The sequence below is a fragment of the Microcaecilia unicolor genome, chromosome 6 (genome assembly GCF_901765095.1).
Source record: "Microcaecilia unicolor chromosome 6, aMicUni1.1, whole genome shotgun sequence".
NCBI lineage: Eukaryota > Metazoa > Chordata > Amphibia > Gymnophiona > Siphonopidae > Microcaecilia > Microcaecilia unicolor.
Genome location: NC_044036.1, coordinates 330,361,253 through 330,380,252, shown reverse-complemented (window position 1 = coordinate 330,380,252; position 19,000 = coordinate 330,361,253). Strand labels below are relative to the sequence as shown.

The 19,000-nt window shown below is 44.2% G+C and overlaps 1 protein-coding gene across 1 annotated transcript in view; it reads left to right on the top strand.

Moving 5' to 3' along the window:
- The window catches only part of CACNG4 (calcium voltage-gated channel auxiliary subunit gamma 4), a 76,823-nt gene extending 68,218 nt beyond the window's left edge, over positions 1–8,605 (top strand). Inside the window, exons 3-4 of the mRNA XM_030206890.1 lie at positions 2,080–2,220; positions 8,038–8,605. Coding sequence (XP_030062750.1) covers positions 2,080–2,220; positions 8,038–8,579 — 683 coding nt within the window. The 3' untranslated portion in view covers positions 8,580–8,605. The remainder of the gene's footprint in view (positions 1–2,079; positions 2,221–8,037) is intronic.
- Positions 8,606–19,000: the final 10,395 nt, after the last annotated feature.

The following is a 19,000-nucleotide window of genomic DNA, read 5'->3' as shown; positions in this document are numbered from 1 at the left end:
GCGTGGGAACCCTGCTGGCACCAGTATTGTTTATATGATGTCTATGTAAATTGAATCTTGTCTTAAGCATCTGGCCTGTTTCTCCAATATAGCATCCTTCATTACATTTTTTACACTGAATGATCATTGATCATTAGATTAGAAAGGACATTGGCAACACCACCTAAAGATAAAGTCCATCCAGTGACTCCACCAATTACAAAAAGTCCATGACAAGATACCTAAGCTCCACAATTTTAAAAGTTAAATATTTTTTCCCAGAGCTCTGATGTATAGGGTCATCTTACATTTAGGCTAATATGGTGTTTTGTGGAGCTCATCTTTAAACCCTGGTGAGTCATTAATGCATGAGATTTATGACAGGAAATATTTCTAAGGAAGTTGTGCACTCTGGGTGTAATTCTTAATAGATACCTAACACAGCACTTGTTCACAACTGCCATTATAAAAAATACTAGCACCCGTCCACATTTATATGTAAAACTTGGGCGCATATATAAGCATTGCCATACTGGGACAGAGCCCAAAAGAGTAAAAACAGATTTTGTGCTGCTTATCCTAGAAATAAGCATTGGATTTTACCAAGTCCATCTTAATAATGGCTTATGGACTTTTCTTTTAGGAAATTATTCAAACCTTTTTTTTTTTTTAAATTCTGCTAAGCTAACTGCTTTTACCACATTCCAGAGTTTAATTACACATTGAGTGAATAAATATTTTCTCCAGTTTGTTTTAAATTTACCACTTAGTAGCTTCATTGCGTGACCCCTAGTCCTAGCATTTTTGAAAGGGTAAACAAGCAATTCACATCTACTTGTGCCATTCCACTCAGTTTTTCCCCGTATCATATCTCCCCTCAGCCATCTCTTCTCCAAGCTGAAGAGCCCTAGCTGCTTTATCCTTTCCTGATAGGGAAGTTGTCCCATCCCCTTTATCATTTTCATCGCTCTTCTCTGTACCTTTTCTAATTCCGCTATATCTTTTTTGTGATGCGGTGACCAGAATTGCACACTGTATTCGAGGTGCGGTCGCACCATGGAGCGATACAAAGGCAAACTGGATGGACCGTACAGGTCTTTTTATCTGCTGTCATCTACCATGTTATTATATGCTTTTGAAATATGGAATTGCTTTTGACCAGCTACGTGATTATAACATTCTCATTTTTGTTTTCCATTCCTTTCCTAATAATTCTAACATTGTATTTGTTTGTTTAGCCGCCGCTGTACACTGAGTAGAGGGTTTCAACGTAACATCAGCAATGACACCTAGATCCCTTTTCTAGGTGGTGACTCCTAATGAGAACTTATGCCAGCCAAATGACTGATGCAAACAATTGCACCTAACTGTCGGCAGTTCGACATGAAAATACTAGTATTCTAGAACCCCCCCCCCCCACGCGCGTTACTGCCTCACACGCCTCTGACCCATCCTCCTTGGAGTTGCGTGCTTTGGAATTTGAGTGTGCAATTTATAGAATTCAGACTAATACACATGTAACTATCAATTAGTACCAATTAGCACCATTACCAATTAGAGCTAGGGCTGTGTTTCAATTAAAATTTTAATCACGATTAAAGACATATTTTTCCCCAGTGCAGCTCCCAGTGACTCTGGGCAAGTTAACCCTCCACTACCCAGAGTCACAAGAAGCTGCAGTGGGGAAAAAAAACCAACATGCCTTTAATCGCGTAATTAAAATTTTAATCAAAATTCAACCCTAAAAGAAATCAAAGAATGAAAACGTAATAGAGATAAGAAAAGCAAACTGAAAAAGTACAAATTAAGGAATCTAAAACAGCATGCAGAATAGTTATAAACAGTCTTAATTAGAACCAATAATTGGTTACGGCCAATGATCTAGTTAATCTATGAAGTTATGCGCTTGCTGGTGACATCCGAGTTTTAAAAAGTGTTTCTGTTACATACTTAGCCTGCAGCACGCCCTCCTCATGTCTGGCCCCTTCAGAGTACATGGAAATAAGTTACTCTCCCCTCCCCCTCCATTGGAGTCTGCCTGGTGGGAGGGAGCAAAACCACCCAATTAATTATCGTCTGTTTTATTTCTTTCATTTGTAGGTATCGTTCGAGCCTCCAGTGTGTTTCCCATCCTTAGTACAATATTACTGCTGCTGGGAGGCCTCTGTGTTGGAGCCGGAAGGATTTACAGCAGCAAAAGTAACATTATCCTTAGTGCGGGGATTCTGTTTGTAGCAGCAGGTAAGAGGGGCAAAATGTTTTCTGAAAGGAACATTGACTCGGTAGTCCTAGCTAGAAATCCAAGTCCCTGTTGTCAAAGAGTTTGGCTGTAGAGAGGAGGAAGCCTTGGTAAAATCCCTACACAACAAGGGTCTCCAAATCTGCTCCTTGAGTTAGTTTTTCCATAATGAGGAAAGATCAGTTCACATGAGCTGCCTTCTCCGTACGTAGATAGAACTCACACATTCATTGTGGACATCCTAGAATTCCAACTGAGTTGTAGCTTTCAAGGATAAGATTTGGGGACCCTCTTCTGTACCATGAAAGGTACAAATGGGTCAGAACTTTTATTGGGAACCCACAGCTTGGGACAGTCACATTATGTCAACATATTTATGACAATTCTGGTTCCGCGGAATCTTAGCGGAGATTGGGTGGCGACGCTGGTAATTGAGAAACAAAACGGGCAGACTTCTATGGTCTTCGCCCTGAGAATAAATAGAGATGGACTGGAGTGTAAATTTTAAGGGGCTTCGGCGTTAGCTTCAGAACTTAGTACAAGAACAGTACTGGGCAGACTTCTATGGTCTGTGCCCTGGCCTGAGAAAGGCAAGGACAAATCAAACTCAGGTATGCATATAAAGTATCACATACCAGGTAAAATGAGTTTATCTTGTTGGACAGTCTGTATAGACCGTACAGGTCTTTATCTGCCGTCATTTACTATGTTACTCTTTGGGGTTCTACATGGAATGTTGCTAGTAAGTGGGATTCCGGAATCTTGTAACTCTTTGGGATTCCAGAATCTTCAGAACTTAGTACAAGAACAGTGCTGGGCAGACTTCTACGGTCTGTGTTCTGAGAAAGGCAAGGACAAATCAAACTCGGGTATACATATAAAGTATCGCATACCATGTAAAATGAGTTTATCTTGTTGGGCAGACTGGATGGACCATACAGGTCTTTATCTGCCGTCATTTACTATGTTACTATATGTTACTATGTTACTCTTTGGGGTTCTACATGGAATGTTGCTACTAATTGGAATTCCGGAATCTTGTAACTCTAGGATTCCAGAATCTTCAGAACTTAGTACAAGAAGTGTGCTGGGCAGACTTCTACGGTCTGTGCTCTGAGAAAGGCAAGGACAAATCAAACTCGGGTATACATATAAAGTATCACATACCATGTAAAGTTTATCTTGTTGGGCAGACTGGATGGTCTGGACAGGTCTTTCTGCCATAATTTACTATGTTACTATCAATACCTCCCCCCCCCCCCCACACACACACATACGCACCCAAACCGGTATCTCCTCCTCTCTTTCTCGTCCCTCCCCCCACCCCCCAGCTGGTGATAAAGGGTGTCAAAATCCCAAATCCTAGGTCCAACATCTCTCCCTACTCTACCTCCTCCTGCAGGAGGGAGGGAAGAAAGAGGAGGAGATGCCAGACTGGGATTTTAGTGCCCTGAGACAGATCCTCACCTGCTCCATAGGTTGAGCAGGCCCTGAATGTAGATTTCAAATCTGTATATGCAAAGTATTCCACTGTGCAGGTCCCTCCTTATGTCATTCTGACAAGTCAACTGTTCTTCCAGCTGTACAGAGAGCTAAACATAGCTCATTTAAATATGTTTTTAAGACTCTTGTTCTCAAAACCCATCAGTATAAATACTCATTGTTACCAAACAATTGTCAAAACAAGAATCTTTTGCTATGAAGATACAGGCTAGGAAAGTGGATGGATATTTTGCTACGAAGGACAATGAGAGGAACTTTGGTGATTCAAAAGGTTAGATTAAAAATATTGTCAAATCACTTGAACATAGGATGAAAATCAACTAGGGGAAGGAATGAAAAAAACCACACATTTTATTTACATCAAAACTGAGGCAGTGATTGGTTTCCTTTGTAAAAGTGTAATTAAGGAGATGACAGGACTACCGATATGTCTTTAAAAGGTTTGCACTAAAGCATAGCCATATTCAGAGATTCTGGGCTCCGTCCCTGGCTGCCTACTGTTGGCTATATCCAGTCTTTTGGGTTTAGTTTTGGATGTAACCTAATGCTTAAAGCAGTGGACCAAGGGCCAGGAAGCCATGGTTCAATCGTTCATTGCTTCAGGTACAATTTAGAACAGTGTTTCCCGAGTCCAGTCCTGGAGTACCTCTTGCCAGTCAGGTTTTCAGGATATCCACAATGAATATGCATGAAACAGATTTGCATATAATGGAAGGCAGTGTATGCAAATCATGTTCATGCATATTCATTGTGGATATCCTGAAAACCTGACTAGCAAGGGGTAGTCCAGGACTGGACTTGGGAAACACTGATTTAGATTATAAGTCCCATGTAGGGAAATGACTTGTGTACCTAACTCACTTTGAGCTGATTTGGAAAAGGCAAATAATTACAGTTCAAATCCAAACCCACACTTGAGAAGCAGGGCAAAAAGATCGATCATAGCCGTGAACAAAGCAGGTGTTGTGCCCTTTCCAATGTATATCCCCCAAATCCTAACATGGATTACAGAAGGACCTTACGAGACTGGGAGACTGGGCGGCTAAATGGCAGATGACGTTTAATGTGAGCAAGTGCAAGGTGATTCTGGAAAAAAGAACCCGAATTATAGCTACGTCATGCAAGGTTCCACGTTAGGAGTTACGGACCAAGAAAGGGATCTGGGTTTTGTCGTCGATAATACACTGAAACCTTCTGCTCAGTGTGCTGCTGCGGCTAGGAAAGCGAATAGAATGTTGGGTATTATTAGGAAAGGTATGGAAAACAGGTGTGAGGATGTTATAATGCCGTTATATCGCTCCATGGTGCGACCGCACCTTGAGTATTGTGTTCAATTCTGGTCGCCGCATCTCAAGAAAGATATAGCAGAATTGGAACAGGTGCAGCGAAGGGCGACTAAAATGATAGCGGGGATGGGACGACTTCCCTATGAAGAAAGACTAAGGAGGCTAGGGCTTTTCAGCTTGGAGAAGAGACGGCTGAGAGGAGACATGATAGAGGTATATAAAATAATGAGTGGAGTGGAACAGGTGGATGTGAAGCATCTGTTCACGCTTTCCAAAAATACTAGGACTAGGGGGCATGCAATGAAACTACAGTGTAGTAAATTTAAAACAAATCAGAGAAAATGTTTCTTCACCCAACGCATAATTAAACTCTGGAATTTGTTGCTGGAGAACGTGGTGAAGGTGGTTAGCTTGGCAGAGTTTTAAAAGGGGTTAGACTGTTTCCTAAAGAACAAGTCCCTAAACCACTACTAAATGGGCTTGGGAAAAATCCACAATTCCAGGAATAACATTTATGGAATGTTTGTACGTTTGGGAAGCTTGCCAGGTGCCCTTGGCCTGGATTAGCCGCTGTCGTGGACAGGATGCTGGGCTCGATGGACCCTTGGTCTTTTCCCAGTGTGGCATTACTTAAGTGCTTATGTAACAAATTGGCATAACAAACATAGGGACCCCTTTACAAAGGCGCATAAGGGTCTAAGCGAGTCCAGTGCTTGCCAAATCAGCATTACCGTCTGGCTACTGCGTGCCCCGGGCAGTAATTCTGAATTTGGCACACGCTGAAAACACACAGTAGAAAATATTTTCTATTTTCTACCATGTGGCACTTACCTGGCGGTAAATGGCAGTGTATGCGTGCTGCACGCCTACCGCCAGAGTAGCGCGTCAGACCTTACCGCTAAGTCAATGGGTGGCCGTAAGGTCTCAGACTGAAAATGGGCATGCGCTGGTTTTTATTTTGCTTCAGGTTCATTTTATGGCCCCTTTAAAAAGGGCCCTTTTTCCAGGACGCAACAAAAGCTGGCCCGGCACACGCCCAAAAGACACGCTCGCACTGCCGTGGGCCACTTTTTGCCATGGCTTAGTAAAAGGGCCCCTTAAGCCCCTATTCTTATACTCATTTCCATAAGTTTCTGAAAACATATTTGTTTCAAAATACATTCAATAATAATCTGGGACAGGGGCGTAGCCAGACTCCCAATTTTGGGAGGGCCTGGGCCCAAGATGGGTGGGCAGAAGAACCCCGTGTCATCCCACAAGTGATTTGGTCTCTCCCTCTTTTGCCTGCATGCCATATAGAGGGGCATAATTGAACGAAAACGCCTATCTCCATGGGCGTTTATCTCCGAGAACGGGTCCGTGAAGGGGCGGACCGAACCGTATTTTGGGAAAAAATAGACGCCCATGTTTTATTCAACAATGTGTGAGCTGGGCGTTTTTGTTTTTCAGCGATAATAGAAAATGAAAGCGCCCAGCTCAAAAACGAATAAATCCAAGGCATTTGTTCGTGGGAGGGGCCAGGATTCGTAGTGCACTGGTCCCCCTCACATGCCAGGACATCAACCGGGCACCCTAGGGGGCACTTTTACAAAACCAAACAAAAAGGTAAAAGAGCTCCCAGGTGCATAGCACCCTTTCCTTGTGTGTTGAGCCCCCCAAATCCCCCTCAAAACCCACTGCCCACAAGTCTACACCATTACTATAGCCCTAAGGGGTGAAGGGGGGCACTTACATGTGGGTACAGTGGGTTTGGGGGGGGGGTTGGACGACTAATAAGCATTAAGCAGCACAATTGTAACAGGTAGGGGGGATGGGCCTGGGTCCACCTGCCTGAAGTCCACTGCACCCCCTAGCAACTCCTCCAGTGACCTGCATACTGCTGTCAGGGAGCTGGGTATGACATTTGAGGGTCAAAATAAAAAGTTGAGAAACTTCATTTTTTGTGCTGGGAGGGGGTTAGTGACCACTGGGGGAGTCAGGGGAGGTCATCCCCGATTCCCTCCAGTGGTCATCTGGTCATTTAGGGCACTTTTTGGGGCCTTATTCGTGAAAAAACAGGGTCCAGGAAAAGTGTCCTAAATTCTAGCTAAAAACGCATACTTTTTTCCCATTATCGGTGAAATGCGCCCATCTTTGTTCGGCAGATAACCACGCCCCAGTTCCGCCTTCGCCACACCTCTGACACGCCCCCATCAACTTTGTACAGCGCTGCGTTACCCTAGTAGCGCTTTAGAAATGTCAAGTAGTAGTAGTAGTAGTAGTAGTAAGTACAAAACAATATGAAAATACTCCAGGGCCTTTCAAGAGAAAGACTCCAACCATTAGTGCCTTCATCTTTGAAGAGATAGTGCTACAGAACCCACCTATGAGCCCTTAAGGTCACTCTCGCCCCCGCCCTCTCACCCCTCCCCCCATTCAAGTGCTGCGCCCTACTCTAGAAGTTTAATATTCACCCATTTGTAGCTGCACACAATAGATTTTTTTGCGCACACAATTTATAGACTACCAACTGGTAGCAGTTATATGTATAGCTAATTGGTTATTAATGCAAATTAACAGCTAATTAACTTACACACACAAGTTTATAGAATTAAGGAGACAGAGACTACCTAGACAGATCTGTATACAATGGATCTAGCTCTTACATATTAATTCCAGGAAGCAAGAGTTCTTGATCAATTTGCATGGCTTGGAATGAGAGTTGAATCATCCTCTTGAAAATAAATGTACACTTAGAGGAATTTTGTTCATTTTGCAGGCATAAAGATCCGGTACTCGGTACATCTTACACATTTTTGAAAGAATGGGCATGCTTACAAATAGTTAATAGAATGCTCTCATTAGTAGACATAACACATTTATTTTTATTTTAGTATTTATTCGACACCTTTCCAGTGGTAGTTCAAGGCAAGTTGCATTTGCGTACAGTAGGTGCATGAGTAATGTTTGTGTTGAATGTATTTTCTAATTACTCTGTGAGCCCTTGAAGAATATAAAGCTAACAATTGCTTTTGGTTTTTTTTTTTAAAGGACTAAGTAACATCATTGGAATTATTGTCTACATATCCAGCAATGCAGGGGACCCAAGTGACAAGAAAGATGAAGACAAGAAGAATCATTACAGCTATGGATGGTCATTTTATTTTGGCGCATTGTCATTCATTGTGGCAGAGACCATAGGCGTACTCACAGTAAACATTTACATTGAAAAAAATAAAGAATTGAGATTCAAGTCAAAGAGGGAGTTCTTGAAGACGTCTTCCTCTTCCTCTCCTTACGCCCGAATGCCAAGCTACAGGTACAGGAGGAGGAGATCACGGTCTAGCTCTCAATCCACAGAACCTTCCCCCTCTAGGGATGTTTCGCCAGTCGGCATGAGGATTGGTAGTTCTATACCCATGAGCGAGCTCTCCATGTACACTCTCTCTAGAGAACCCTTGAAAGTGACGACTGCGGCAAGCTACGATCCAGAACAGGAAGCCAGCTTTCTGCAGATCCACAATTGCTTCCAGAAAGAAATTAAAGAAGGGATTAACATTAGTATGGTCAACCGCAGGACCACTCCTGTTTGAAGTTTCCCCTTTAACATCAAATTGCTATTCTTGCTACTCCTTGGGATATTTGCCAGGTACTTGTGACTTGGATTGGCCACTGTTGGAAGCAGGATACTGGACTAGTTGGACCGAGTATGGCATATTCTTACATACTCTTTGGAAGAGGCATAGATTCTCAAAATTGTTCTCTGTTTTTTAAAGATACGTGATATGTTGATGAAGAGTCTGACATACTATAGAAACGGGAAGCAACTGATAGGCATGAAGAGCTGGCCATGAACTGTTTAGACCCAGTTTTATTAGGTATCAAGTGTCAAAGGAGCACAGTCTCATGAACTGAGGTGCACAATTTTCGGTAACAAATGATTTATTGCAGTCTGAGGTCTCCAGCAAGAATCAGGAGGAGCAGCTCCACCCTTCTTCCTGCCTTCAGTCTTGTAACGGTCCCTTTGCCTCATTTATACTAGACCCTTAATGCGGTCAGACATATTTCCCAGAGTGGAGACTGGATTCAAGTGATCTCTCTCTAATTAACTTATTTATATACATTTTAAAATGACTCTTTAAAGAGATACTTTGCAGAAATACAAATGCGGTACTGATTCTAGGTTCAGGTTAAAATAGGTTTTTCACTTAATGTGTGTTTTTAATTAGCTTTATATATTTTTTAGATAGTATTTGCAAAAGTATTTTTACCTTGCAACTTTTGGTAATACTGGGGGAAAACAATACACCAAGATCACACCACCGGGTTTTTCACAGTATGCGACTCTTTCTGTACTGCCTTGCCATGAATGTGCATCTCTGAAGACTGCAGAAATACCCTAAAAACAGGGCCTAGGGAGATCCAGATGTCAGTAAAATACCTTAAGAGTTATCACGCAGGTAGATGTAGGGTTACCATATTTTGTCCCCCAAAACGGAGGACACATACCCCGCCCCCTTTCACGCCCCGCCCATTTTATGCCCCATCCTGCCCCTTGCACACCCCGCACACCCCCTTTCATGCCCTCGCTCCGCCCCCTGTCAAATTTCCCCTCCCCCTGTCACACATCCCGTCACTCCCTCTCCCCGTCACCCCCCCCCCCTTACCTTACTACTGCCCTGGTGGTGTAGTGACCTCTTCGGGGCAGGAAAGAGCCCCCTCTTTCCTGCCCAGAGTCCTGCCTTGCATGCATCCTTCCTGTTCGTGATCTCAGCGCCGATTCAAAATGGCCACTGAGAGTTGAAGTCTCGCGAGGGCAGCGCCCCAGGCAGGAAAGAGGGGGCTCTTTCCTGCCCCGAAGATAGAAGAGGTCACTAGACCACCAGGGCAGTAGTAAGTAAGGGGAGGGGAGGCTAGCAATCTGTCCATTTGTCCGGATTTCTGGACAAACGGGCAGATTGGCAAAACCCGCCCGGTTGCCCGGACATGTCCTCAAAAAGAGGACATGTCTGGGTAAATCCGGACATATGGTAACCCTAGGTAGATGGGCAATGAGCCAGAAGTCATACCCTGATGCATGAAGGGAAAATCAGAGTTCCTCCTCCTTTTCCCAGATCTCTACCCTAATTCTTGCTCTCCCCCCCCCCCCCCCCCAAGACACATACCCTGATGAGCAGTCTCTGTCTGTACTTTGGCTTTTCATCTGTTGCTAGCCCATGCTTGCATTTCATCATTTTTCCGCCTGTAAGTAAGTTGCTTTCCACTCAGTACAATTGCTCTCTTGTCCACTCATTCTTATAGCCTAAGGAAGACCAATACCCAGACATCATTGAAATGAATGAAATAACGACACTTCAATTCTGATATATAATCTTCTTCATATAACAAATTGTGTGAATATTTAAATATTCACAAGGATTATGGCAAGCTGCCGTGTGTGTGTCTTCCACTCCACTGAGGTTCCATAACGATGAAATGTAGAGCCCATCAGGAATCATTCTGTACAGAAGAACAGCTTAATGAGAAGGGAATTTTGATTTATGTACACCCACATTAAAGCTCTTAAGGTATTTGAAATTTAAAAAAGAAGCAGGCTGCAACTGAACAGTTTAATCTGCAGATCTTTTCAACTGCGTGAAGCACCATCATACTTCGTAACCGTCTTCCACCAGGGGCACTTCCACCTGGGTTTTCAACCCCCCCCCCCCCCCCCCACCTCCACCCAAAGTGTTCTGGGTATTTCTAAAATTACAAAGTGTAGTAAAATCAAGATGCCAGGATCAAAGAACAGAAAAAACAAAAGAACGGAAGATATCAAAAAGACCAGACTCAAAGATATGAAAAGCCAAATTTATTGCACAAGACCCTACACGGTCCGTGTTTCGGCCAAAGAGGCCTCTTTGGCCGAAACACGGACCGTGTAGGGTCTTGTGCAATAAATTTGGCTTTTCATATCTTTGAGTCTGGTCTTTTTGATATCTTCCGTTCTTTTTGTTTTTTCTGTTGTTTTTTACGGGAGAATTGGACTCTTTTTGTTGCTTTAGGATCAAAGAACAGTCACAGCACGATTAACCAGTCCAGTCATTTAAGAAATTTTGCCGATTTCCTACATTAGTGTGTGTCACTTAGAAAGGGCAGCCAGATAGCTAAACCTGAATCTTGCAGAACAGGGTGTACGGAAAAAAACAAAATCCAGTATAAGGGTATAAGGTAGCAATAATTCTTTTCAAGGGCGGGTCAGCCCACATTCTGTTCAAATTGTAGCATGAGAAACCGCACCATGGGCTGACATTTGGGCGTTTGGGCTGATGAAACTCTTCAGACCAAAGATAAGTGGCATTGATGGCCATCAGCCCTTGACCATCGCCATAACTAATTAAGCTGTAGCACAGGATAGAGTGCTGTAAGAGAGTGTGTGGGGGGGCGACGTTCACTGCTATTAGGAATATGAATCATGTTAATTTTATGTAACTAAACACAGGACAGGAACTTGTTTTGAAATTTTTATACACATCAAGTGAAAACTGCACACTTGAAATGCTCCAAGCGGCTGAAATGTCCAGGGAGCTACTGTGATGTCATCAACTTCATTGTCATTGGATGGTGTAGATCATGCATTTAAGTGTTTCAGGATTTCAGTACAATTATGTACCGCTGCCTGCCAAATCTCACCGAGCCCTTCTCTTCCCTCAGCACCTTTTCAAATCCTTTAATTTATTATGTCAGAAGGAATCCTGCTGGCAATTTTAACTTGACTTTAGCATGAAAAAGCTTCATTGGCCAATAACATTTTAGCACTGGTTAACCAAAGCCGTAATAACTTCTCTAATGATGATTGAAATTAAGTTAAATCTATAGCTTTCTTCTGGGAAACAAGATGTCAGGAGATAGAGAGATGTAGGGGGCCTGGGGGCTGGTTTTATTTATTTTATTTATTTATTGCATTTGTATCCCACATTTTCCCACCTAGTTGCAGGCTCAATGTGGCTTACATTGTACCGTTATGGCGATCACCATTTCCTGTTTAAGAAATACAGAGTGGTATTGCAGTATAGTTCGTATATGACAGAGTAAATTAAGCAGTCAAGTTTTAAAGATTCGTTTCTGGAGTGAGAAGTCAAGTGGTAATGCATTAAAGTTCAGTAATAGACAGAGTAGGTGAAGTAGTCAAGTATTAAGCGTTCATTTTTGTCTATTTCTAGTATCGGTTTCGTTGTCTGGTATTTAGGATGGATCGATTGTGGTATGCCTTTTTGAACAGGTTGGTTTTTAGTAATTTTCGGAAGTTCGTTAGGTCGTGCATTGTTTTTATGGCGTTTGGAAGTGCATTCCATAATTGCGTGCTTATGTAGGAGAAGCTGGATGAATATGTTGATTTATATTTTAGTCCTTTGCACCTAGGGTGGTGGAGGTTCAGGAATGTTCGCGCTGATCTTTTTGTGTTCCTGGTTGGTAGGTCTATGAGGTCTGTCATGTAGATCGGGGCTTCGCCATGAATAATTTTGTGGACCAGGGTGCAGATTTTGAACGCAATACGTTCTTTAAGTGGGAGCCAGTGTAATTTTTCTCTTAGGGGTTTGGCGCTTACGTATTTTGTTTTTCCAAAAATGAGTCTGGCTGCTGTGTTTTGAGCAGTTTGGAGTTTCTTAATGATTTGTTCTTTGCATCCGGCATAGATTGCATTGCAGTAATCTAGGTGGCTTAGTACCATTGATTGTAAGTAAGGGGGTCCAGTTTGATTATCTATGCAGAAAGGCAGAGGGCAAGACAAGAAAAGTGGTCAGGCTTGTACAGCTGCTATGTGGGAGATCAGCTATAATCAACCTTCTTCATTGCAAGGCCCAGGAGCCAGCGTGGCTCCCGATTTTTATCCCATACACATTCTTCCCCCCCCCCCCCCCCATCTTGTCCTGACACTTGTTGCTTAGACAACATTTATAACAGCTGTTCTATTTTCTACCTGTGCTATATACTTCCCAAACCTGCAAGCTTTTTTTCTTGAGGCTGAACGAGCAGTGAAGGAATCGGGCACAGTGCAGTTCAAACTCAAAGCCATGTGGTGTGGGAAGAAAATAGGCCAATAAGCTTTGCAGAAAATACAGAGGGGGAGGCTTAAAGTGGCATGAAGGTCAGCTTGAAGGGGTTTGGATAGAAAAAGGATGATAAACGCTAACTGGTGGGAATACGAACTGAGACTGGTTGGTGAAGTGTGTACTGGAGAGGAACTGGGAAAGAACATGTGAGGAACTATAGAGAATAAGGGGATAGGAGGCAGGGCTATGTTTGTGCAGCGCTGCGTACGCCTTGCAGCGCTATAGAAATGCTAAATAGTAGTAGTAGTAGGCTATGCTGGATTTCTAACTCCCCCTCCCCCTCCCCACCCCCGTATCTCCTGTTTCTCTTCTCTTCCCTCTGTTCAGCATCTCCCTTTTGTCTTCCTTCCCTCATCCAGCATTGCCCTTTCTCTCCCCTACCACCCACCCAGCATCACCCCTCTCTCTCCCCTCCACCCAGTCCAGCGTTTCCCTTACTTTCTTTACTTCCTCCCACCCTCCCATTCAGCGTTTTCCCTCAAATCTCTCCTTTCTGCTGTTGCTGCTCTGGTTATCACTGCCTCCCCCTGGGTTGGTCAAAGCAGCCTGCTGACATTACTGATGTTGCAAAGAAAGTTTTGAGAGATGGAAGGAGACAGGAGACAAGGGAGAAACCAGTGCTGGACTGCAGAGTAGAGGGGAGAAAAAGGAGTAGGAGAGGTACTGGGCTTTGGGGGGGGCGGTTGTAGGAAGAGGGAGAGAGGGGGTGTGGACCCACAAGAGCTGAGGAAGGGAAGGGAGAGGAGAGTAGCCTGGTGCAACAGGTAAGCATGGCTTGCAGGAGCTTTTGGCATCTTCCCCCCCCCCCCCCCCCGCCATGTTTACTGGGTTGCGCTGGCCCCGGTGGGGAGGAGGGGGTGGACTTAGGGTAAGAAATTGTTGCGGGAGTAGACTGCATTATGCAAGTCACTGTAAAATGTATCTAAGCAGCAAAGCCACCAGGCCAGGGCACCCTGACACAATAGCCCCGATAAAAAAGCCCCAACAAAACAGCCTTGTAATAAAATAGCCCTTGACAAAATAGCCCCTAGACAAAAATAGCACATCATGAAAAAAGATGATGAACTACAAGTGAAATCTTCACTGATAAAGGCTCCTTCCAGCATTGCATTGTATAAAGCGTATATCAATAAACAAAATTCTATAGCTACCAACTGGTATTCACGATCTGTTCTGCTGTTTAAGGAAACTATTCTTCCATCAACATGCTAATTAAAAAAAAAAAAACAATAGTGTCATTTTCATAGTCTTACCAACCTTATCCTGTTTGGCAAGGTTTGAAGTGCCATATTCTGGGCAGCCTGATCGGGCCCTTTTGTCAGGGGGCTAATTTGTTAAGGGCTATATTGTGGGCGGGCCGTTTTGACACTGGCTGTTATGTCAGGGGCTATTATGTCGGGAGCTTTTTTGTCGGGGCTATTTTGACCGGGTACCCCAGGCCAGTGTTGTCATTGGAGTGAGCATGCTACCCTGCCCAGTGTGCTGTTCACTTTGTCCAACACAATCTTGACTCTCACATTGAGGATTTTGGAGGAGGTGGGTGTACCCCTCCCAAAGTAGCCCCCCCCCCCCCACCACTGGACAATAGTGAAGAACGTTGTCCTCTGTGGTGCTCCACTTGACAGTTGAGGTGACTCAGCTGGACCTTTTCTGCCATGGCCTACTACGTTAGACCTGAAAATCGAAAGCCTTTTCTAGAAGTGAAAGAAAAAACCAAGCACAAACCATCTCCACTCTTGCTATTATTACTGACTTAAATAAACAGCACACAAAAAGCATCGTTTCCTACACATGTACTAGTAATTCAAGCCTTTTCTTTCTAAATTAGCAACGTGGGATGTGAATTGCATCAAACATTCATTTTTAATCATGAAAGAGAAGATCAAAAAGTTAAATATTTATCACACGGGGTATTTTACAGCAGCAAAGAACATTAGTATCATTTTAGATTTGAAAAACAACCGAGATGGGTAAAGCTTTGAGTACAGTTCATTCCTACCGTGAACTCTTGGTGGTTAAATGTTTCAAATTTTTAAAAAAAAATGCTTCAGAAGGGGATTAATTAAGACAAGCTTCAAACTCATGAGTGTTAGTAACAATCAAGGCGTCAACATAGATTCTGTCCACTCAGATATCTTTCGTATAAGTTCATACCACAATCATTTTTTTAGAAACCCATCGGGCATTTTTCCTATCTCGATGTTTTTCCCTTCCCTACTTTTTCCCCCTGCATAAATCATATCCTTCCCCATCAACTCCTCTCCTCTAGATCTAGTCGTGTCCTGCTTTGTCCTGGTTCCCTCCTTCCCCATTTTGTTCTTTTAAAATAAAATGACATAAAACTGATTAGACTGTTTTTGATACTGGCGATATCAAATTGAACTTTGAACCTGACAGAATCACTGGCATTTCCCCCAACTTCGTAAATGGATCAGAAAAGACAGACTCGCATTGAGCATTTGTCAATATATCCTTAATAAATATAGGGAATGCAAAATCAAATTAATGGGTGCTAACCCTAACCAGTGCATTTGTCCTAGCAAAAAAGGTGCCGGTACTCAAATGCCAGGTCACCCTTCAGGTGTGGGGGTGATCACTGAGGAACCCATCCCACAATAGCCAGGTCCTCTACAACCAGTCACAGAATCTATGACAAGGCAGAATTGGTGTGTAGAGCCTGAGCTCTTTCATTAAAACTTGGGGACCATGGGTCAATTTTAGCAGACAATGGAAAAGGTGCCGAGACAAAAAAGTCCCGGAAGAGACTAAAGGGCTCTTACCTCCTTCCACCTGCTGGAGACTGAGAATATTGACTCTAGGGCTAGGTGGCCATGGATCTTATTGGCTCTCTAGATTCAAAGTTCTCAGTCTCCACCTGCTGGAGGAGATGCATAACCCCATCAATCAACTCCTGCACCTGTCCGGAGGGACGCTAAGGAAGGGTCAATTTTAGCAGACAATAGAAAAGGTGCCGGTACTCAGTACCCCCAAGTACCCCCTCAAAAAAAGCTCTGACCCTAACACATGCAAACAGATCTACAGTATGCCCCTTAAGGGGCCGTTTTCCTAAGCTGCGTAGGCACCTATGTGCACCCATCGTGCGCCAATTTTGAGTTAGCGCCCAGCTAATGCGTGTTGCTTGCGGTAATTTTATTTTTTGATGTATATCCACTACGTGCATCCGAAAAATAATTTTTATTTTCTGACGCGCGTAGCAGACACCCATCTAGCGGCATTATACACGTGTAGGTCATCACTGCTCGGTTAACGAATAAGACCTTACCGCTAAGTCAATGGCTGGCGGTAAGGTCTCAGACCCAAAATGGACACGCGCCAATTTTTATTTTGCCGCACATCCATTTTTTTAGCAAAACTTTTTCAAAAGGCATTTTTTGAAGGCGTGCTGAAAAATGGATATGCGCGCGCCCAAAACACACCTACACTACAGCAGGCCATTTTTCAGAACACCTTAGTAAAAGGACCCCTAAAAGTTCTAATGTGCATTAAAATTCCTTTAAAAAAAAGTCTGAAATGATCCAAACCAATGCATAAAAACTGGGGGGAAAAGTCTAAATTTTTTTTTTTAATGAACCAAAAAAGTGTTTCACCTGTGCACATCCTTAGGGCAGAGCTTTCAGTTTGCAAACTGTGGAGGTGTTTTTCTTTGGAACATGTAAATATAGAAATACCAATCAGAGGTGACCCAAAACCAAATCTTTCATGTATCCTTTTACTAAGCCGCAGTAAAAAGCAGCCTGCGATTGTGTTGGCGCGTGTATTGGGGCACGCCGGGCCAGTTTTTACCGCATCTACAAAAAAAATGGCTTTTTTTTCATGGGACAGGAAAAGGGCCTGTGGTAAAAATGAAACCAGCGCGTACCCAAAACCGGCCTGAGCCCTTAATGCCACCCATTGACCTAGCGGTAAAGACTCATGTGCTACACGTGCAATAGCGCCTCACTACAAAAGAGTGGTACATGGGCAGGGCAAGTAGCAATTGTGGGGCCCCCCACCCACGCCCGCCCATCCTCGCCCACGCCCACCCGCCACCATAAGCCATAATTTATCAGTTTAAAAGGTGGTTTAGAGCTCTCGGAACCCTACCTCACCCCATACCTTGAAATGCATCCACCACGTTTCAGTAGAGAGCGGCAGACAACGGCAGCAATTTTCATAACCCGTCAGCTGCCAAGCCCAGATCCTCCTCGCTGCTGAATCCCGCCCTTGCAGAAGCAGGAAGTGACATCAAAAGGGGGCGGGATGCAACAGCGAGGAGGCTCTGGGCTTGGCAGCTGACGGGATATGAAATTTGCTGCTGCTGTCTGATGCTCTCTGTTAAAATGTGGATGCACATTAAGGTACAGAGCAGGGAGGTGCTGTGAGACAGGAGGACAGACACGCCAGAGATGCGGGGCCCCTGGGAGCGCAAGGCCCTGTGCGACCCGCCCCTGCCTGGCTACTACCTTCTCAATGACTTTGCCCAATTCAAATCGATTCCACGGCGTTACATTTGAGATTGGTCTGCAATCACAGCTGTTTTAATATTTAAAAATATTTATATGCCACATAGCATTCTTCAGCAGCACTCAGCAAAATCATAGGAAATAAGCCAATGGACAGGGCAACGCAATCACAATGAATTCACACAAATCAATACGATGGTTATAAAAATAAGTTCATAAGTTTGCTTAAATCAGTCTCATTAATGCTTTCCTCCAAAGAGCTGGGAAACTGCCCTTTGTTAAGGAAGTATTCCAAAAGATCATCAATGGCAAACATTAGCCTGTGGGCCTGGGTCCAGGTACCAACTGCAGTCTTAACCATTTGAAGAATATTGTTTAGAGCTTCATCGTCAATAGATAAGAACATCTCCCAATTTTGCCTCCACATATAGAGAACAAATTCTCTCATTTGAATCTGATCGCACTTCATGAATTTCAGCTTCTTCCTCCCTCCCACCTCTGGACTGTATGGAGGGCCCCATCCATGCCTTCATATAATCAAACTCCGTAGGAATCTTCTCAACCTGAAAAAGGAGTAGCTTTACCAACTAGTTCAAGTGTCACTAAGACTGTTTTGTCTCTATTCCGAGATGTCTAAATAATCCCATGTTTTTGTTCTTCCTTAAGCGGTCGGTGCATACTTTTTCCAGTTCATCCTGGCTGTTAGCTCTCTTTTACACTGAGGGGTCCTTTTACTAAGGTGCGCTGAAAAATGGCCCACGCTACTGTAGGTGCGTGTTTTGGACGTACGCAGATCCGTTTTTCACCGCACCTGTAAAAAAATGCCTTTTTAAAAAACATTTTGGCTGAAAATGGACGTGCAGCGAAATGAAAATTGGCACTCCTCCATTTGGGTCTGAGACCTTACCGCCAGGGGAGTAGCCAGACTTCAGCGGGAGGGGGGGTCCAGAGCCTGAGGTGAGGGGGCACATTTTAGTCCCCCCCCCCCGCCCCACCATTGCTGACCCCCCCCTGCCACCACCACCAACAACAACAACTTTGACCCCCCCCCCCCTGCCGACGACCCTCTTGACCTCCCCTCCTGCCGCCAACCCTCCCCTGCCGTCGTCTACCTTTGCTGGCGGGGGCCCCAACCCCCACCAGCCGAGGTCCTCTTCTTCCTTCGTTCTGCAGGACGTCAGACTCAGAAACAGAACGAAGGAAGAAGAGGGCCTTGGATGGCGGGGGTTGGGGTTCCCCGCCAGCAAAGGTAGGCGATGGCGGGTTGGCGGCGGGAGGGGGGTCGAGAGGGTCATTGGCAGGAGGGGTCCAGGGCCAAATCCATGGGGGCCCAGGCCCCCGTGGCTCCACATAGCTACGCCCCTGCTTACCGCCACCCATTGACTTAGCGGTAAGGTCTCACGCGTTAACCGGGCGGTAATGGTCTACGTGCATAGAATGCCTTTTACCTCCCGGTTA